We start from the raw sequence: 19,123 nt of genomic DNA on the forward strand, positions 1-19,123 counted from the left end.
AAGATAGTAGAAAACTAAAACTTTTATTGCAGTGATGTAAGAGATCAATCAATTCTTCTTTTGTGGATAGGACAGAGGAGTTTTGGTTTCTCAAGAAGGGTTAGCTATGGACTAGGGCTTACAATACTGAGATCCCGGGATCCGGGTCATTTTTTTCCGGTATTGAAATACCGGTATTGATACAAAAAATACCGGTTTTTCGGTACTAATTAAAAAAAAAAAAAAAAAAAAAAAAGAAAAGATTTATAATTTAATCACATAAAAGTTATAAAATCACCTTTATGTGATTATGATGTCGTTATCTCTACTAGCAAATGTTTGATAAATCATTGATAGAACACCATGCAACGTTGCAACCTGTCCACAATTAACGGACAACTTCATGTCTGACCGTTTCGTAACTCCCAAGTCCCGTTCCTCCATTACTGACTTTATTTCAACTCCAAAGTGTATAAGTTATTTTGGGGTTGCCTGTTCCCCAGGTGTAAGATCTTGCATTTTGCTGAATTAAAGCATAACTGCCACTTTTCTGACCATCCCGGTAGTCTATCTAGGTCACTCTGAAGAAGCTCTGCTTGGTGGCAATCATTAACTACTCTACTGATCTTTACATCATCTGCAAATTTAGACCTCACGCCCTTCATAGATGTCATTTAAGATAATACTGATCCCTGGGGAACCCCACTACTTACATTAACCGAATCTGAGGAATAACCATTTATCACAACTCTCTGCCTGGTGCCCTCAAGCCATCGTGCTATCCATCTAAAGATTTTCCCTATGATTCCAGCCTGCTCAAACTTATAAAGTAACCACTCACGTAGAACTGAGTCAAATGCTTTGCTGAAATCCAAATAAACAATGTCGAAATTATTCCCTAAATCCAGCTCACAAGTGACCTGTCAAAATGCCTAACCAGATTTGTTAAACATGATTTTCCCTTTACAAAACCATGCTGTGTATCCTACAGAATTCCATTTCCATCTAAATGATCCTGAATTCCACCCTTGATCATTGCCTCCATGACTTTTCCTACTACTGAAGTTAGACTGGCTGGTCAGTAATTTCCCGTTACACTCCTAGAACCGCTTTTATGTTCCAATTTACACTAATCCAATGGAATCTCTCCTGAGTCCAGTGATGCTCTCATACTAGCCTTAATCGTTCAATGCACTCACGTGCCACCTCCTTTAAGATTATAGGGTATATGTCATCAAACACAGGAGCCTTACTCACTTGTAGGCACGAAAATTTTCTCATTAAATAATCATTTGAAATTTCAACATCATTAATTAAATTTTTTCAACTTCACTTCCAAAATATCTCATTGACACAAGGGTTTTTTTTTTTTTTTAATGTAAATATCGATGCAAAGTAACTGTTGAGTTCATCTGCAACTTCAGCTATGGTATCTGATACTATCTCACGTCCATTAAATAAGGGTCCAATCTAATTTGTCCTTCTGTTCTTTGCATTTATATATGTGAAGAATTCCTTAACTGCACTCTTTGCTCGCTTTATTCTTTATCCCCACTCTTTGCTCACTCCCAAACTCAGTAAAAATACCATAGTGAAAATTATGCTTCGCTTAATAAAACATCATTCTCCTTCAGAAAATGATGAACATAATTCAACCATGGAAGACCAACATTGAACAGAACATCTGTGTTCTGCAAATTCTTTCCAAAATAAGAAATTGCCTGATCCAATGTGATTTTAAAAGATGAACTTGAGTTGGAAATTAATGAAATACTTTTAACTATTTTTTCTAAAAAAGTTCAAAGCCTAGAAAATATGGACTGAGATTGTCTACGATTATCTCAGTACAATAGTACCAGAATAGAATCCGAAAGGGCATTTTCTGCCTCTAATCAAATACTGTATGTACCAAAATTAGATTCCTTTTAAAAAAATCATACTATTGATGGCTTATGTTTCTTAAGAGCTCACTTTATTCGGACAGGTAATGTGGATGCTTAAACATAACTAAACTTTGCATTAACAATATGTATTTTTTTGTTTTTAGAATAACTGTATTTTAATGATTTTTTTCAGAATATTTATTATTGCAATAAAAGTTTATTTAAAACATGAATTCAAGTAATTACAGTACTTGTTTTTTCCTTACTTTATTGCATCTAATTGTCATCAAAATTTATTGAGAAAAACGTTTGTTTTTGGAATACTGGTATCCTGGTTTCATAAATTAAAAATACCAAAATACCAGTATTAAGATTTTGACCGGTATTGTAAGCTCTACTATCCACCTCTAATTTTCTGTATTAACAGGAAAATATTCTTCAAAGAGATCGGCAGCTTTGTGAGGCAGCCAATTATAGATTTCTGTAAGTCTGAGTCTGCAGACATTTTTATCAACAAGACATGTAGTAAAGTATTGAAGGTATCTCATATTGACCTGCTTCAGCTCTTTCTCCAAGGAATAATTTTATCTTTGAATGCAGAGATTTTATCATTAGCCATGGATGAAAAGTGTTGTGTTTTTATCCTGAAGTGATAAATTCAGTTCATTGAATTGGTCAAATATATTGGAAAGGCATGCAACCCCTTGTAAATTATATTACTAATCAAAGTTGGTGAATCTCTGCAGTTTATCTTGAATTCTGTCTTGTGGATTCAGTTTTATAATCAGTAAGAAATGCCACAATTTCAGAGCACAAGTCAAAGCAGCTCTCATCAGCACTTTACCTCAACTCAGCTAATGTGTTTTTGTATATATAAAAAAAAAATAGTAAGCCTTAGTTGCTGCCCATTTCATTGCAAATCTGCCAGAAAAGCCTTGCATTTAAGCCCTAAATTTCACATAATTGACTATTTCTATTAGTGTCTTAAAAATATCTTTCAGTTTTGCATGAATGTTTTTCACAGCTAAATTTTCCCTGTGGAGTATACAGTGACTATTTGAACAGGAAGGGTGCTACTGTCTTCATTCTCATAACACCACCTGAAATACAACCCTGCGTAGCCTTGGCACAGTCAGTACAGATGTCATACACTTCTTCTAGTTGAGTTCATAAGCACAAAAAAGCTCTTGATTTTATTTTTTTCAAGAATATCAGTCACAGTTTACAAACATCACAGATAAGAATGTCTGTGCACAGCTCACTATTATACAGATATCAAACAAAATTAACAGCGCAACTAGGCTACTGGCATCAGTACTCTGAGTTTCGAGGTAAAATAAGGTGACAGCTTAGTCTACGAATGAGTTCATTGAAAAGATAGGCTGGGCAAAGTAAAATTCTTCTTTTTACTGTGTTATTAGAGAACAGCATCTGATTTATATTTCTGATTTGTTTTCTGATTTGTTGGGTCCAAACATTGTCTCATATAGGTCAATAGCACATGAGTTTATCAAATTTTCACCAATAGTGGAACCACTCCTTGACAAGCAATGTGATAACTCACTTTCAGTAAGGCTTCTAATTCTTTTTTACAACTCACAAATGTAGATTTCACGATGAAGTCTATATGTAATACTTCTTTTACTCTTGGAAATAAGCACTGCACTTCCATTCAAGTCTTAATTTCTTTCAAAATATCTCATTAACAGAGAAGGTTTCAGAGTTATTGCTGAGTTTGTTTACATATTAAACACAGAGGGATTCGATTCTGCTCATCACCACAAAATAGAAGCCATATTTCAAAGTTACCACAGCCCTCTCCTCGATATAATCTCTCCTCAAAATACAGTAATCTCCTCCCCTATAAAGGAAAGTAGAGATTACTGTATATTATGGGCTTCAACAGTAGATTTTGAGGATTTTTGTCTAGATAAAACCAGTATGGGACAAGAGTAAAATGAGAGAGTAGCATATTCTCTGCTGGTAGTAGAGGACAAGAAGCAGAGGGCATTAATATAAAGTGAAGGGGAGTATAAGTCCAGTATACTCTGGATCTTAGAAAATTTACTGTTAGTAAATTTTCTGAGAAACATAATTTATTCTAGAAAGTTTACTTTCTGAAGTATACGAATGAGTACTATGTTTACTACCATGTTTACTAAGGTTGGATCACATGGCAATACCCATGATAAATTGTTGTGATGTACAAAGTGTGTGAATAGTTTATTTCTGGACCTTAGATAAATATTGTTTCCTCTACATGAAAAAAAATAAATAAATAAAAAAACACAGGCTTTTTCTTTTGCTCTTAGCATTACTTTTCTTACAAACAGCTATTAACTGTAAACAAATCGCAAATTCACTTCCATTGGCTATTGTCCCCCATCTGTGTTGATACATACCTCCAGAATGTCTCTAAAACTTAACTGTGTTCAAAAGACAGACCATTCATTAGCAGTCAGACTAATTAATGATCTGTTTGTATTTGAACTTTCTCTCCACCTCTGTTATACAGGTGTTCAGTCCAGTTTCTGCAGCAAGTTTTTTTTTTTTTTTTTTTTTTTTTTTTTTAGTGGATATTTCCATGGCACTGTTTTCTGATTGAATCCCTATCTTTTGTACAAACCCGTCTGAATAATTAACCAGTCAACCTCCATTTACTGTTCAACTCCAGGCTTCCCACACTAACTTTATTCTTCATTATTTCTTGCTCTTTCTTCAGAACAATCTTATTGTATTTCTTGAAATTATAATATGCAGAAATTCAATTATTGACATTCTTCTCAACCCATTCAGCATAATTAATTACCACAGGCCCCTGTAGCTCTTTGAATTACTTTTAAAAATATATATATTTTAGAAACTGCCCTTACTTTATAAAAAAAAAAAAAAAAAGTGAAAACTAAGTAATGAGCTGCAATACTTTATTTATTAGTAACATTTTTATTATTTATTTTATTTATTTATTTTTTGAGTATTTTATGATAATTTCCCTTGTATAAATTTTCTGTAATAATCAAAGTGTATTTAATTTTTTATTAAATGTAATTTTAGGCACAAGGAGATGATGATGTTGCAGTTAACGTTGATGACACTCGTGGGGGTGGCTTTATGGAGGAATTTTTTGCTGAGGTAAGCAATTAATAATTTTTTATATATGTATGTACAAGATATCCACTTTCACTGAATATTGTGTCCACATCTGTGATTTAATATTAATGAAATATTGGAATGCTGCGTACACAGAATATTGGAAAGAGATGTGGATGCAATATTCCAGTCTGTGGAATCTTGTGTACACGTCTATGGTTTAATATTAATGAAATAAAGTTGAAATAAATAAAGTAATTATGAGCAAGTAATTAAAGCACTGTTTTTTGGGAAAAGGAAATATTGTGGAAATACAAAGAATACATCAACCTTTAGAAGTGTCGATGAATAAAATTAATAGCCTTTTGCTCAAAAATAGCATCTGTGAATGTCTTGCTCTCACATTAATCTCTTAATATTTGCAGTATATGATTAGCATTAGTAGAGGCATTTGATGCAAGAAAGCAAGCTTATGCAGCATCAGCCAAAAAAAAAAAAAAAAACCCACTTCCACTTCACCCCTCAGTTCGTTCAAAATACCTGTCGAGCTGAGCCTTAAACTTATTTAGGCTATCAACCTCCACCACAAGGGATGGAAGTCTGTTCCACCAACCAACCACCCGCTGGCTAAAGGCAAATTTCCGCACGTCTATCCTACATCTGTCTTTCCTCAATTTGAATTTATGCCCTCTCAGGTGATTTTTCTGAGCTAGAGGAAGAATCCCATCAGCATTGAGCATGCTTAAACCATTCAAGGCTTTATACACCTCTATCAGATCACCTCGCTGGTGCCTAGTCTCCAGACACTGTAATTTGCAAAACTTAAGCCTTTCTTCGTAAGAGCACCCCTTTGTTCCATTCACTAATCTTGTTGCCCTTCTCTGTACTCGTTCCAGCAGCTCTACATCCTTCTTGAAATGAGGCCTCCAGACCTGTATACAGTACTCTAGGTGTGGCCTGACCATTGCCTTATACAATAGAATAATCACCTCCTTATCCCTGCTGGAAAAATTCCTGTATATCATTGACAATACTCCATGAGCTACTCTTGCAGCCCGTCTGCACTGCTCAGAGAACTTCATATCTGCCTGCACAACCACCCCCAAGTCCCTTTCATTCTCTACCACTGTCAGTGTAGTACCACAGAGTTGATACGTTGCACTGGGGTTGCTGTTTCCCATGTGTAGTACTTTACATTTATCAATGTTAAACTTCATTTGCCACCTCTCAGCCCATCTGCTCAACCTTTCCAGATCCTGTTGCAGCAGCATAGTGTCAGTAGTGTCCTTGACAACCCTGCCAACCTTTGTATCGTCTGCAAACTTGGACATTAAGCTTGATATACCATCATCAATATCATTTATAAATACAGAAAACAATAATGGACCCAACACTGAGCCCTGAGGGACTCCACTAATAACATTAGTCCACGATGAGCAGTGTCCATTGATTACCACTCTCTGTCTTCTCCCCCTCAACCACCCCTTTATCCATAGCAGCAATTTGCCTCCAATGTCACACTGCTCCAATTTGTGTAGCAGTCTTCCTTGTGCAACAGTATCAAAAGGCTTTCTAAGATCCAAGTATATAATATCAAAGTTATTCCCTGCATCCAGTTCTTTTGTGACTGCATCATAGTAGCAAGACTTCCCCTTAACAAAACCATGCTGTGTCTGAGCTATAACTGAAGTCTTGTCTAAATGATCCTGCAGTGCTTCTTTAACCAGTGCCTCCATTAATTTTCCTGGAACAGAAGTTAAGCTCACAGGTCTATAATTACTTGTGTCAGCCTTTGATCCTCCTTTGTGAATTGGGGTCACATTTGCACATTTCCAGTCTATGGGTATCTCCCCTGAGTCCAAGGAAGCTCTCATAATTATGGCTAAGGGTTTGCTTACTTCCTTTGCTGCCTCCTTTAATATAACTGGATAGATCCCATCCACCCCGGGTGCCTTTCTTGTGTTTATCTTCAACAGTTTCTCCTCCACTTTACTCCCAGTTATTTCAAGATTCTGTAGCTTACTGCTAGAGTTGAATACACCTCTGGCATTCCCCTTGCTGAATAACTCCTCATGTGTGAATGTCGATTAATCCATATAAAGTTTGTATATTTGCATATAGGTTATTATTGTTTGAGATAACAGTTGAGTTTACAACCAGTCAAGTTGTTTTAACAGAAATTTTGTACACCGATTATGGTAACTGAAAAATGGTAGTTTGTCAAATACAAATAAAGCTAAACATAAAACAGTGCCAAAAAAAATCAAATGAATGTTTAAAGTTTGCATGGAAAAAATGTAAAGTATATTTTTTTTTGGCAGCTAAAAAAAAGAAAAAAGTTCCTATAAGCATGGCTTAAAGGTTTTCATTTCTAAGGTATTGGCCCTGGAAATGAAAACAAACATTAATCAAAGTTATAAAACATGAAAAGAAATTGAAAGAAACCTTTAAAAAAAAAAAGTAAGTTTCTACAGCAGCTATTCAGAGTGAACTACATTTTGTTCAGTGCAGCATTCAGAATGCTGAATCCATAATTCACTTACATGTCTTATCACTTCTGGCTTGTTCCTACTGGTTTCATCAGCTTCCAGAATGCAGTTTCTTGGTTCATGTTGCATGATAATACAAAAAATAAACCATATATTTAATGTGATTTCCACACCCACAAAGTAATCTAGGGGTGTCAGGTTGGAGGATTGTAGTTGTCATTGTACAGGAACTTTCCTACCAATCCGTTGGTGAGTATGCTGCATATTTAAAAAGTTGCAAATAACTTTTTAAATATAACTTTTAAACAAGAAAAGTGGGCTGGTGCACTGTCATGCATAAGCCACACGCTCTGTTTTCCAACAGTTCCCACAAGTTGTCTGTTACAGTATATTGATTTTCCTAATATACTTCTCACTCATTTAGAGAGGCCTGGGTTACTTCCATTGTTGACTGGAGGAATTTCTGAAGGCTTTTTCAGTGGAGGCTGTAGTTAGTCTACCTCAGGTGGAGGGAAGGGTTTCCTGTATGAGTCACTGTAGCTTTTTGGCCTGCACAACATGGAAGTCATACTTGTACAGACATAGTACATAATGGCACAATATGATTTAAGTTGTTTTTTGTGCCTGAAACCAAACTACAACAGGTAGGTTCCCACAAATTCTTCTACAGAAAATGTGGGTATTGCATTCCTGAATGCCCCGCTGGTAAAAGACAAGGACCATTGAGATTGTCCCAAAGAGCATCACGCCACACTAAACATGAAAGGAAAGGCTACGTTGATAATAAGTACTGAAATCATGTTTTCTTCAGCATATGTATGAGTGTTTCAAGGGTTGAAGTCCATTTCTTGGAAAGCATGATTCACCTGTAACCAAAACATGGCTGAGAAATTGAGGATCACATATACATTACAAAATGAGCCACTGACAAAAGTTTCCACATTTATTGATAACTTGTGGCAACAGTTCTTGTACAGGCATACTGAGAAATGGATACAATTGCTGTTCCTATGATTACCTTCCTTATGCTTGCATTTGAAACATTTGTGACCTGATAACCTTCTGATACTTGTGGTAGGAAATACATGCACAGCATGAAGTATTTCCTCCTCAACATTTGCAGTTTGTCAGTTCCCTCTACTAGTATTTACTCATAATGATTTAAGCACGCCTGCTTAATGTTGTCTCTTCATGCAGCAAATGTGTTAAGATTTGGTACGCTTTTGAGTTGAAAAATTTTGACATACACTGGAGTCCCTCTAGTCCAAACTAATTGGGATTGAGCCCTGTTCAGATTAGCAGAATAACTGCAATAATGCAAAAGCAAGCAGTAAAACAGGTCTGGTTTATTAAGGAATGAATGTATAGTAGGCCTACTAGCATTTGTACACAAGCGTGACACACCGGAAACAAACCCTCCCCCTCCACGCTATGACTCATTGCACGCGACATTGTGCATTAAACGTGAATGTTTAAATCTTCGCTCTACATTATTGTAGTTTAGTTTAGTTTAGTTCAGTCTGCTGCCACAATGGCCACGAAATGAAAACATACAATGTGTACGTTGAAAGATAAGCTGGAAGTTTTGAAAAGGCTGGACAAGGGTGAAAGTGCAATGAAATTGGCAATAGGGTTTGGAGTGGGCAAGGCCACACTGACTAACTGACCATAACTGACTGAAAAAAAACCGCACAAAGATCGAGCAGTTTTGTACCTCTACTTCAGAAAAATCAGTTGAAAATCGACAAACAGTAAGGCCCTCAACGTTTGACAAGCTTGATGAAGTCTTATTCACGTGGTTCACTCAGGAAAGAGTAAGGGGAACCCCTAAGTGAACCTCTTGTTAGAGAAAAGGCCATTAATCTCAACAAACTAATGAAAGGTGATGAATCATTTAGTGCGAGTACCGGTTGGTTTGATCGCTGGAAGAAGCGCCATGGGATTCGCCAGCTAACAATCACCGGGGAGGAATGATCAGCTGATCATGCTGCAGCAGAGAAATATTTGGGTGAGTTTGCTGATTTGGTATCGCCATTATTCACCTCAGCAGATATATAACGCTGATGAGACAAGTTTAAATTTTAAGGCTTTGCCCACAAAGTCAAGCATCTCAACAAGAAATGCGTGCCCCAGGTTTTAAAATGAATAAGGAGTGAGTGATGTTGATAGCTTGTAGTAATGCTTCAGGAAATCACAAGCTACCTTTGATGATGATCGGTAAATCAGCGAAGCCGAGAGCTTTTAAAAATATGAACATTAACAATCTTCCAGTTCATTACAAAAGTCAAAAAAAAAAGCTTGGATGAACAGACAGCTTTTCATTGAGTGGTTTCATAATCAATTTGTCCCAGCAGTGAAACGTTTCAGCAATGAAAATGATTTGCCACATCGTGCCATTCTCCTCATAGACAATGTGCCGTCCCATCCAGACGTTTCCAAGTTGACATCAGGGGATATAAAGGCAGCTTTCTTACCATCTAATGTAACACCGTTATTACAGCCCATGGACCAGAGGTTGTTACAGTCTATCAAGCTTGCATACAGAAAGAAATATCTTAGGTCCTTGATAGAAGATAACACCAATTCACTTTCTTTACATGAGAAAATGAAACAAGTGAACTTAAAAGATGTATATTGGGTTGCTGAGTCATGGAAGGATGTAACCGAGCAGTCCATACAAAGATCATGGAAGAAATTATGGCCCTCTCTCAGCTTTGTCGATAGTTCTGACGAAAACAATGACACAGAACAATTAATTCAGCTTGTACAGGAAATTCCCAGGTGCGAGGAAGCAATAAATCTGACGTTAACGAGTGGATTGCGGCGGATGGAATAGGTAACGAAAACCTGTCGGATGAGGACATCGTGGCAGCTGTCACCCAAGAAGACTCCAATCAGAATGATGACAGGAGTGATGACGAGCCTGGTTGGTACTGCGGAACAACTTGTGTCTCACGCAGACGCGGCAGCAGCCCTCTACCTCGCTTTACGCTACTTAGAACAACATCCCAGCGCTACACCGGCAGACTACATGTTTATGAAGTGGTGGCGAAACATAGCATCTTCTAACCGATTTTCATTGTTACATCAAAAGAAACCAATAGTTTGTTACTTCTGAAAAATGACTTTTTGTTTTGGTGTGTAAATATAGATCTGTAGTTTTAATAGGCCATGTCAAACACTGCTGTATTAATTTTGTATTAGTACAGTACTACAATAAAATAAAATACAATTTTTTTGACGAAGTCTAAATGTTTTGTGCCATTAATACCATTTAAATTTAACAGGAAAATACAAAAAACGTATATTTTGCAAACTAAAAAATTTCCTCTCCGCCAACCGAAACGTGTTCGGATTAGGCGGACATTCAGATTAGCGGGACTCCACTGTATTTGTCTACACGAGAAAATTTCTAACTTAGTGCTGGAATGAGCAGCAGCCTGGAAAGAGGTGCTTGGGATTTCAAGGACTGCTGGGTCATCATAGAACAAGTAAATACATGGGCTCTTAGGGTAGCTAAGAGTAAGAACAGGTGCATGTATACTTGCATGTACACCACTCCTAGGGAGTATAGTAAATAAATTGGAATTTGAGATGCTGATCAAGACATCAAAGGCAGATATTGTTGGGATATCAGAGGTGTGGTGTCACATGGATATAAGGAATGCAGAATTGGAATTTGGGGAGTACAGAAAGGATAGACATGGAGTGGGAGTTATTCTGTTAGATAAGAAATGCATAAAATATAAGGAAGTGCATCCAGTTGACACGGGTGGACAGTTTGTCAGTTTGGTGTGACATTAGCACTGGGAAAGCAAAATTGAGAGTGGAAGTGTGTTATAAGCAAAATGACTGAATATAATGAACAACTGTACAGAGAAATGGTGGGTCAGTAAATCAGATTGTGGAATTTACTCAGTTGTAATTTCCATCAGTGGTAAAGGGAAGGGTTTTTGTTTTCTTAGAGGTGACTACAGTGGTCTCAGACAGTTTTTCAATTCTATACATTGGGACTAACTGATGATGTTACCAAAAGCAAATTCTAAATGGGAAGCATTCAAGTAAGTAACCTTGGAAGCTACTAGGCATTTTGTCCAACTAAGAAATGTTCAAGGTTTAGGCCTAAATGGATGTCAGATGAACTGATGAGACTTGTGGCAGAGAAGAAAAAATGCATGCGATGCATATAAAGTTATCAGGTGATACAGAAGCCTATAGGCCGACCGGGCTAGCCGAGTGGGTCAAGTACCTGCCCGGCAACCCAAAGGTCGCGGGTTCGATTCCCGCCTCGGGCTTGGATCAAAGTAATGCAAAAACCTTGGGAGGTGCAATATGGCCACAGAAGCCGATGCGCCAACAACTACCAAATCAAAAAAAAAAAAAAAAAAACAGAAGCCTATGGTAGATATAAACTAGTCTGTAATCAAGTCACAAAGGAGGTTAGTCAAGCAAAGGTAGATTAGAAGAAATCTTTGGCAAAGGATGAAAAGAAAAACAGCGAAGACCACTTTATTTATGTAAACTGTAGAAGGAAGGGGATAAATCAGATTGGTCCACTCGATATCGATGGTTTAACTGTTGATGATCCTGCTCAGGTAGCTGATGAACTGGAGTATTTTGCATCTATATTCACACATGAGGAATTCTGTGGGGAAGTGGGAGCCAGAAGTTTATCAAACTCAAATGGCGAGTTTAATGACTTTGTAATAACTGAGAGGAAAGTAGAGGAGAAATTGTTGAAGTTAAACATATGAAAGGCACCTGGATGGTGGATGGGATCTATCCAGTTATATTAAAGAAGGTAGCAAAGGGATAAGCAAACCCTTAGCCATGATTATGAGAGCATCTTTGAACTTAGGGGAAGTCCCCACGGACTGGAGATGTGCAAATTTATCCCCAGTTCACAAAGGGGATCAAAATGTGGCACAAGTAATTACACAAGTAGTTTAACTTCTGTTCTGGGAAAATAATTGAGTTACTGGTTAAAGAAGCACTGCAGGATCATCTAGACAAGACTTCAGTTACAGTTCACACACAGCATAGATTTGTTAAGGGGAAGTCTTGTCTGACCAATTTAATTGGATACTATGATGTTGACACAAAGGAACTAGATGCAAAAAATAATTTTGATATCAGATACTTGGATTTTAGGAAAGCTTTTGATACCGTTGCACATGGAAGACTATGGTACAGATTTAAGCAGTATGGCATTAAGGGCAAGTTGCTGCTATGGATAAAGGGATGATTGAGTGGGAAAAGACAGTGGTAATCAATGGACATCACTCTTCATGAACTAATGTTATTAATGGAGCCCCCATGGTTCTGTGTTGGGCCCATCATTGTTTTCCCTATTTATCAATGATATTGATGAAGGTATATCAGGCTTAATGTCCAAGTTTGTGGACTGTATGAAGGTTGATAGGGTTGCTAATGAGAGTACGCTACTGCAACAGGATCTAGAAAAGTTGAGCAGATGATCCAAGAGGTGGCAACTGAAGTTTGTACATTGACAAATCCAAAGTACTGCATATGGGTAGCAGTAACCCCAGAGTAGTATACAGACTGTGCAATACTATGCTCCAGGTAGTGGAGAATGAAAAAGACCTGGAGGTAATTGTGTAGTCAGATATGAAGTTTTTTTGAGCAGTGTAAACAGGCTACAAGAGTAGCCCATTGGGGTCTTGTCAATGATGTACAGGAATTTTGCTAGTAGGGATACAGTGATTATCTCCTTGTATAATGCAGTGTTCGGGCCACACCTTGAGTACTGCATGCAGGTCTGGAAGCCTTGTTTTAGGAAAGATGTAGAGCTGGTAGAAAGAGTACAGAGACGGGCAACAAGATTAGTGAGTGGAACAAAGGGTTTCTTTTACCAAGAAAGACTTAAGTTCTGTAAATTGCAGCATTTGGAGACAAGGCACCTGTGAGGCGATCTGATTGAGGTGTCTAAAGCTTTGATTGGTTTCAGCAAGCTCAATGCTGATGGGATTCTTCCTCTTGCTTAGATTACACACCTGAGGGGCATAAATTTAAATTGAGGAAAGACAATTGTATAATAGATGTGCAGAAATTTGCCTTTAACCATCGAGTGGTTGATTTTTGGAACAAGCTTCGATCTGTCATTGTGGAAGTTAATAGCTTAAATAAATTCAAGGCAGAACTAGAAAAATGTTAGGAGTGAGTGGCTGAGTGCCATGGGAATGTGTTTTTTTTTTTTTTTTTTGGCTAATGCTGTAGAAGCTTACTTTCTTGAATCAAATGCCTCTACTAATGCTAATAATAAAAATTTTTAGAAGTGTAGTGAAATAACGGAACACATTGACACTTGCTAGTACTTACTGTGCTGCCAGCCGGTTGCTTCCAACTGCATAATTGATATTATTCATTTAGTAGAATAACACTACTTGTGGCAGTGTTGGTTGGTACATCTATTTTGTACTTTTTTTTTTTTAAAGCCAGTTTTACGCAATCATTTTTTATGACATAAATTTGAACATAAATATTTTTATGTCTAACATGGTTTTGTATTTTATTAATGGTTTAGGAAAAAATATTTTCTATTAATATGTTATTAGGAATCTGTTTTTTTTAATATGCTATTATTTGTTCTGTGCAATGTTGAAGTACCTTTTTTATATAGAAAAATGTGCAGGCTTAATTTTGCAACCTTATGAATTTGAAAATGGAAATGATGATTTTATGTCTACATTTTATGTTTGTATTTTTGTTTTAAATTTAAATAGAATTAATAAAAGTTGTATTTTCATTTAATTGAAAATTACATGTGTAAAAAAAAATTTAATTTTCAAATTTTTCATTACAAAAGTAATTTCAAATAATTAATACAATACATTAATAAAAATTCACACATTAATATAGTCCAAGCAGAATTAGAAAAACATTATTGAGAATAAAAGTAAGTCCTGTATTTGTCAGGTGTAACTGGAAGTTACAATAGAGGTCGCGGTGAATAAAGACATGAACAGTTGTGTGAAGCAAGCATTTTTATTGTAAGCAAATTTCATTCTGCAAGTTTTTTTTTTTTTCTTTCAAGAGCTTTACTTTTTTGATGCCAATGGGAAAAAAAATAAATACTTTTTATCGATTATCTCACTGCTTTTATCCTAATTAAATATGATCAGTAAGAGGATATGGTACCCCTGCATCATTTTACAGTTAATGCTTAGGCATACTGCAAACTAGCCAGCCAATCACGATATGGTAATCATATATAATTTTTTAGCAGACAGTGGTAATTGCCTTATTTCGTAACAAGGCCAATGTCCACTATTAATTGCCTGATTTTGTGACAAGTTTAAATATCCACTGTTAATGGTTAAATTCTGTATATTTCACCAAAGGTGAAATATACAGAATTTAAACTGCTAATAGATATTTCAACTTGGAATGTTGAGAAAGCATTATTACTCTTTTTTATTATTTTATTTTATTTCCGAAAATACAGGTGACCCCCGCTTAATGCTGATAATTTGTTCCGGAAAAACAGAGCGCTAAATGAGCACTGCATTCCCATAAGGTAACATATGTATTTGTGAGTTGCGGTCGGTGCCATAGGATATTTCCTAATCAATAATAAACGGTAGTGAAAAGATGCACAAATGTCGGTCAAAATATTTAATATTGAAATATTCTGCATTACATACGTATATAATTATGTGGTAACTACTTACGTATCAAAATTAAACTTAAAATTCCAATTAAAATTGGAATTTAAGTTTAATTTAATTGATGAATTTAATAATGAAAAATGTGTCGCTTTTGGATTTAACTTTGGCCCTCTTCCAAATAAACTAAAAGGAGTATTAATTTTAAATCCCCCGCAGTGTTACCACCCAACAATAAAGTCAACCGATCCTTTGCCACTTTGAAACCTGGCATGTTTTTCTTCTTTCAATATGAAACTTCTTTTAGGCATTCGTTTCCACAAAAGTCCTGCTTCATCTATGTTAAAAACTTGTTGAGAAGTATAACACATAATATCCCTCTTCAATAATTTTAACAAGTTCTTTTTTGAAAGTTTTGGCTCCTTAATCTGCACTTGTGGCTTCTCCCTGGATTTTAAATCTATTCAACCAGCCCTTACTAGTTTTAAATGGTTCCACTTTTTTTTTTTTAGCTGAGTTTTCTTCAGATCATCATATTGGCTAATCTCTCTGTTTCTCTCTCTCTTTTTTTTATATCTTTAATATTTAACTTAACTGAAGTCTGCATTGGATATTATCTTCAATAAAATCATAATAGCCGGCCTAGCCCTAGTTGCTTGCAATGGAACAGCTATCTTTCCTGCTGCTGAAATTAACTCTTTATTTTTTTATAATTGTTCTTACAGTTAAACTTGCAAGTCCTAAATTATGGCACACATCCACTTGTCTTTGACCGGATCGATTCGCTTCAAAACATATAATTTAATTTTCCAATTCAATCTTTTTCTTACATTTATAGTCTTCGTACTGTGCCCAGATGTTGTTGCTTTTTCTTTCTTATCCGCCATTAACAACTCTCTGAAAATGTAACTGCATTGGTTGTATTAATTATGATACAATGTTCAAGTAAACTGTCCATTACGCACAATGTCTAATACTGTACTGAGTGATGACTAGACTTCGGATAAATGCATATAACGCAAATATTACAAGCAATATACTTGATCATTTTTTAAAATGTTGATCTCATAACTACGTAACAAGTCACTGTACTGCAATTAAATTAGCGTGCGAGAAAATATCACTGAGCATGGGAAAATTTCTCCAGTCGGTGTGGGAAACGTTTTAATGCTGTTTTGATATTCATTTTCAGGCTATCGACTCCATCAAATGAATCAATTTCGTTAAATATGCCAAAAATGCAATCTGTAAAAGAGTGTTATAGTTATCTGTGACAGTGTTATAGTCAAATATGGGTTATAATATAAGAACAGTGTTGTAGCAAATCAGCGTAAAGTGAACCGCGTTATAACGGGGGCCTGCTGTATATAATTTCTTTATGTTGGTTCTAAAAAAAAGACAACCTAAATGAATTTCGATTGTTTTCCCAGTTACCACTATATCATATGACATCATTTGCTCATTTCGTTCACCAATCTGAATTCATACTAATGTAATTAACATGTGCTTACGAATATAATTAATGTGTGAAGAATTAGGCATTTTATTTTATTGAGAACTTGTATGATGGTTTTAAATGTTTTTACTCTCAGCATTTGTTTGACTTTTTTCATAAAAGTGATGCTTATACCTGTTAGAACTGAAAAAAATGGATGGTAGTGTAATGAAAGATAGCTCTAGATTATGTTCATGTAATGATTGCACAGCTTCAACAATAGTTAAAGTTAATGCACTGAATAGTGGAAAACGGAAATTTCTTTTAAAGTGTAAAGAGGAATTTCCTCTGCTTCAGTATGAAATTGGTATGGCAAGGTGTTCTGTTTGTCCACAACTCAAAGTTTTGTGTGACAGTTCATCACGTGTAGTTGTTGGCATCAAGGAACCTTTTAAACATGAAACTTTCAAGTTGCACAATTTGTCAGGCCAGCTGGTGCATGGAATTAGGTGCATGGAATTATTAAATGCTCAAGGACACAGCCCTTGTTGGAAGCACAGTTGGTAGAATTGTCGTCCTCCCACATGGGTGGAAAAGACTTTCGAGTCCCTTTGTCGACATCAGGCGTTTTTATGGGCCATTTTCACAATGTGCCTGAGTTAGCTGGTATCTGGCGAGGGTAGCGTGGTTCCCCCTTCCCGGAAACTTGGGATTTTCATCCAACAAACAGAAAATCGACCATAGAACTCACTCAATTTACAGAAAGTAGCCACAATATGAGATGCAATTAAAAACAATGCCTTCACACTACATACGTAGTTTAATTTATGGGTAAACTATGGTGTATCTTCACCAATATCGTATAGACAGTATATACGGAGCAATGTGGCCTTAGTCGCTGATGCTCCTAAAACCATACTACAACAACATCCAGAAAATAGCACGATTGCAAAGCGTGTTAAAAAGATGGATGAGAAAATATTTGCTCATTGCAATATATATGTTTTAACATCAAAATACATTGCCAAAAACAAGCCATTCACTGATATGAAGTTTTGTTGAATTAGCAAACAAACTCAATGTTGAGATTTTGGAACGGATACACAAACAACAATCAGTGTAAAGAATTCATACACCACATATCCTATTATGTAAAGGGAAGTATTGCTGCCGATATCAGAGCACATCACAATTCATTTCTATTTTGTTAGATGGCTCAACTGATAGGTTAGAAACCCCTGACTGCTAAATACAGTTGATCTGCCAATCTACATTGGACTGGTGTGGCAAATTATGGTCCATTTCCCTCAATATGACTTGTTGAGGAAGCCGCCATCCTGCATTGGATTTCCTGTGGCTGCAGATTTATTTATCATTTTACGTAAATGATGGCAGTATCAAAGAGACGTTCTTAGCTATTGCTCCCTTGGAAAATATTACTGCTTCAAGCTACCTAGACAGCTTTGGCAAAGAACTGAAGAAGGTCCACTTGAATTAGAGAAAAGAAAAATCTCTTGTCAAACTAGCAATAGATGGCACACTTTCCATGGTTGGAGGTTGTTAGTGGTTTGGGAAGGAAAATCACAGATTGTGTAGAACATGTCACAGCTCTACATTGTGTAGCACATAAGTTGGAATTAAGTGTTTTCAAATCACTTAAAGTAGTATCATACACTGAGGGAATTAATCACTGCCTTATTGCAATTTTTAGTTTCTATAACAGATCCAGTAAAAAGCAAAAGCAGTTAGCAGAAACTATAAAACTGCCATCAACAAACCTCGTGAAGTTAACAAATTAAACAGTGTATGTTGGGTAGCTAGCAAAGTGGGATCCATTAAAGCTGTCATTCAAGACTGGAAACCTCTAGTCATACATCTCAAAAACTTTAGTTATGGCAAAGAACATGAAAGCAAAAGGCATATTGAGGACATTTAAAAATGACAGATTCCTTAGAACCCTCCACTTTCTGCATGTCTCCCCCCCCCCCCCATTGAAGATTTTCTTTGGTTTTCAGAAGCCTGAGTTACTAATAAACCAAATGCAGTTTCAGATTAACAAGACACTGGCCAGTCTTAAAGAACTCAAATACAATCTAGGGCCTATGGAAGATCATTTTATAAATTCAACATCCATGAATGGGTTATGTAATGATGTGCAGCTGACTGAAATTGTGAAAGGACACAATAAATTTAAAATAGACAAATAAAATAGAGGAAGGAATAGAGGTCATAAATGAACAAGTTACAGATGATATATTGACAGGTATGTCAGTATTTGATAAATTCTCTTAGCCACAAATTTCCTTAGAGCTTTGGGAATCGTGAAATAATAACTCCTGTATCTCACTATAAGTTCCTTCTCCAGTCAACAACAAAGAAGAGATGGAGATAATTGAGAAAGTGTTAGATGAGTTCAAAGCATGTTCTAAATTTGTTTTTGAAGGTTTGTCTTTGAAGGATTACTGGCAAAAGCAGTGTGAATGTTTTCCTGTTCTTTCAAAATTCCTGAAAATTTCCTCTTTGTTACCTATATCTATAGCTCTATTTGAATGGCGATTCAGCCAGATGAACCTGATTAAAAATAAATAAATAATTAAATTCAGGTCATATCTGTATAAAATG

General features: G+C 36.0%; 1 protein-coding gene across 3 annotated transcripts in view; it reads left to right on the forward strand.

The window, feature by feature from the left end:
* Positions 1–19,123, forward strand: part of Syx1A (Syntaxin 1A) — a 483,435-nt gene that overhangs the window by 44,769 nt on the left and 419,543 nt on the right. For all 3 annotated transcript variants that reach the window (XM_090369620.1, XM_090369618.1, XM_090369619.1), the window contains exon 2: positions 4,917–4,994. In XM_090369620.1, the coding sequence (XP_090225746.1) occupies positions 4,917–4,994 (78 nt within the window). The remainder of the gene's footprint in view (positions 1–4,916; positions 4,995–19,123) is intronic.

Source organism: Mastigoproctus giganteus, chromosome 3 (genome assembly GCF_048544385.1).
Source record: "Mastigoproctus giganteus isolate SK-2022 chromosome 3, ASM4854438v1, whole genome shotgun sequence".
Classification (NCBI taxonomy): Eukaryota; Metazoa; Arthropoda; class Arachnida; order Uropygi; family Thelyphonidae; genus Mastigoproctus; species Mastigoproctus giganteus.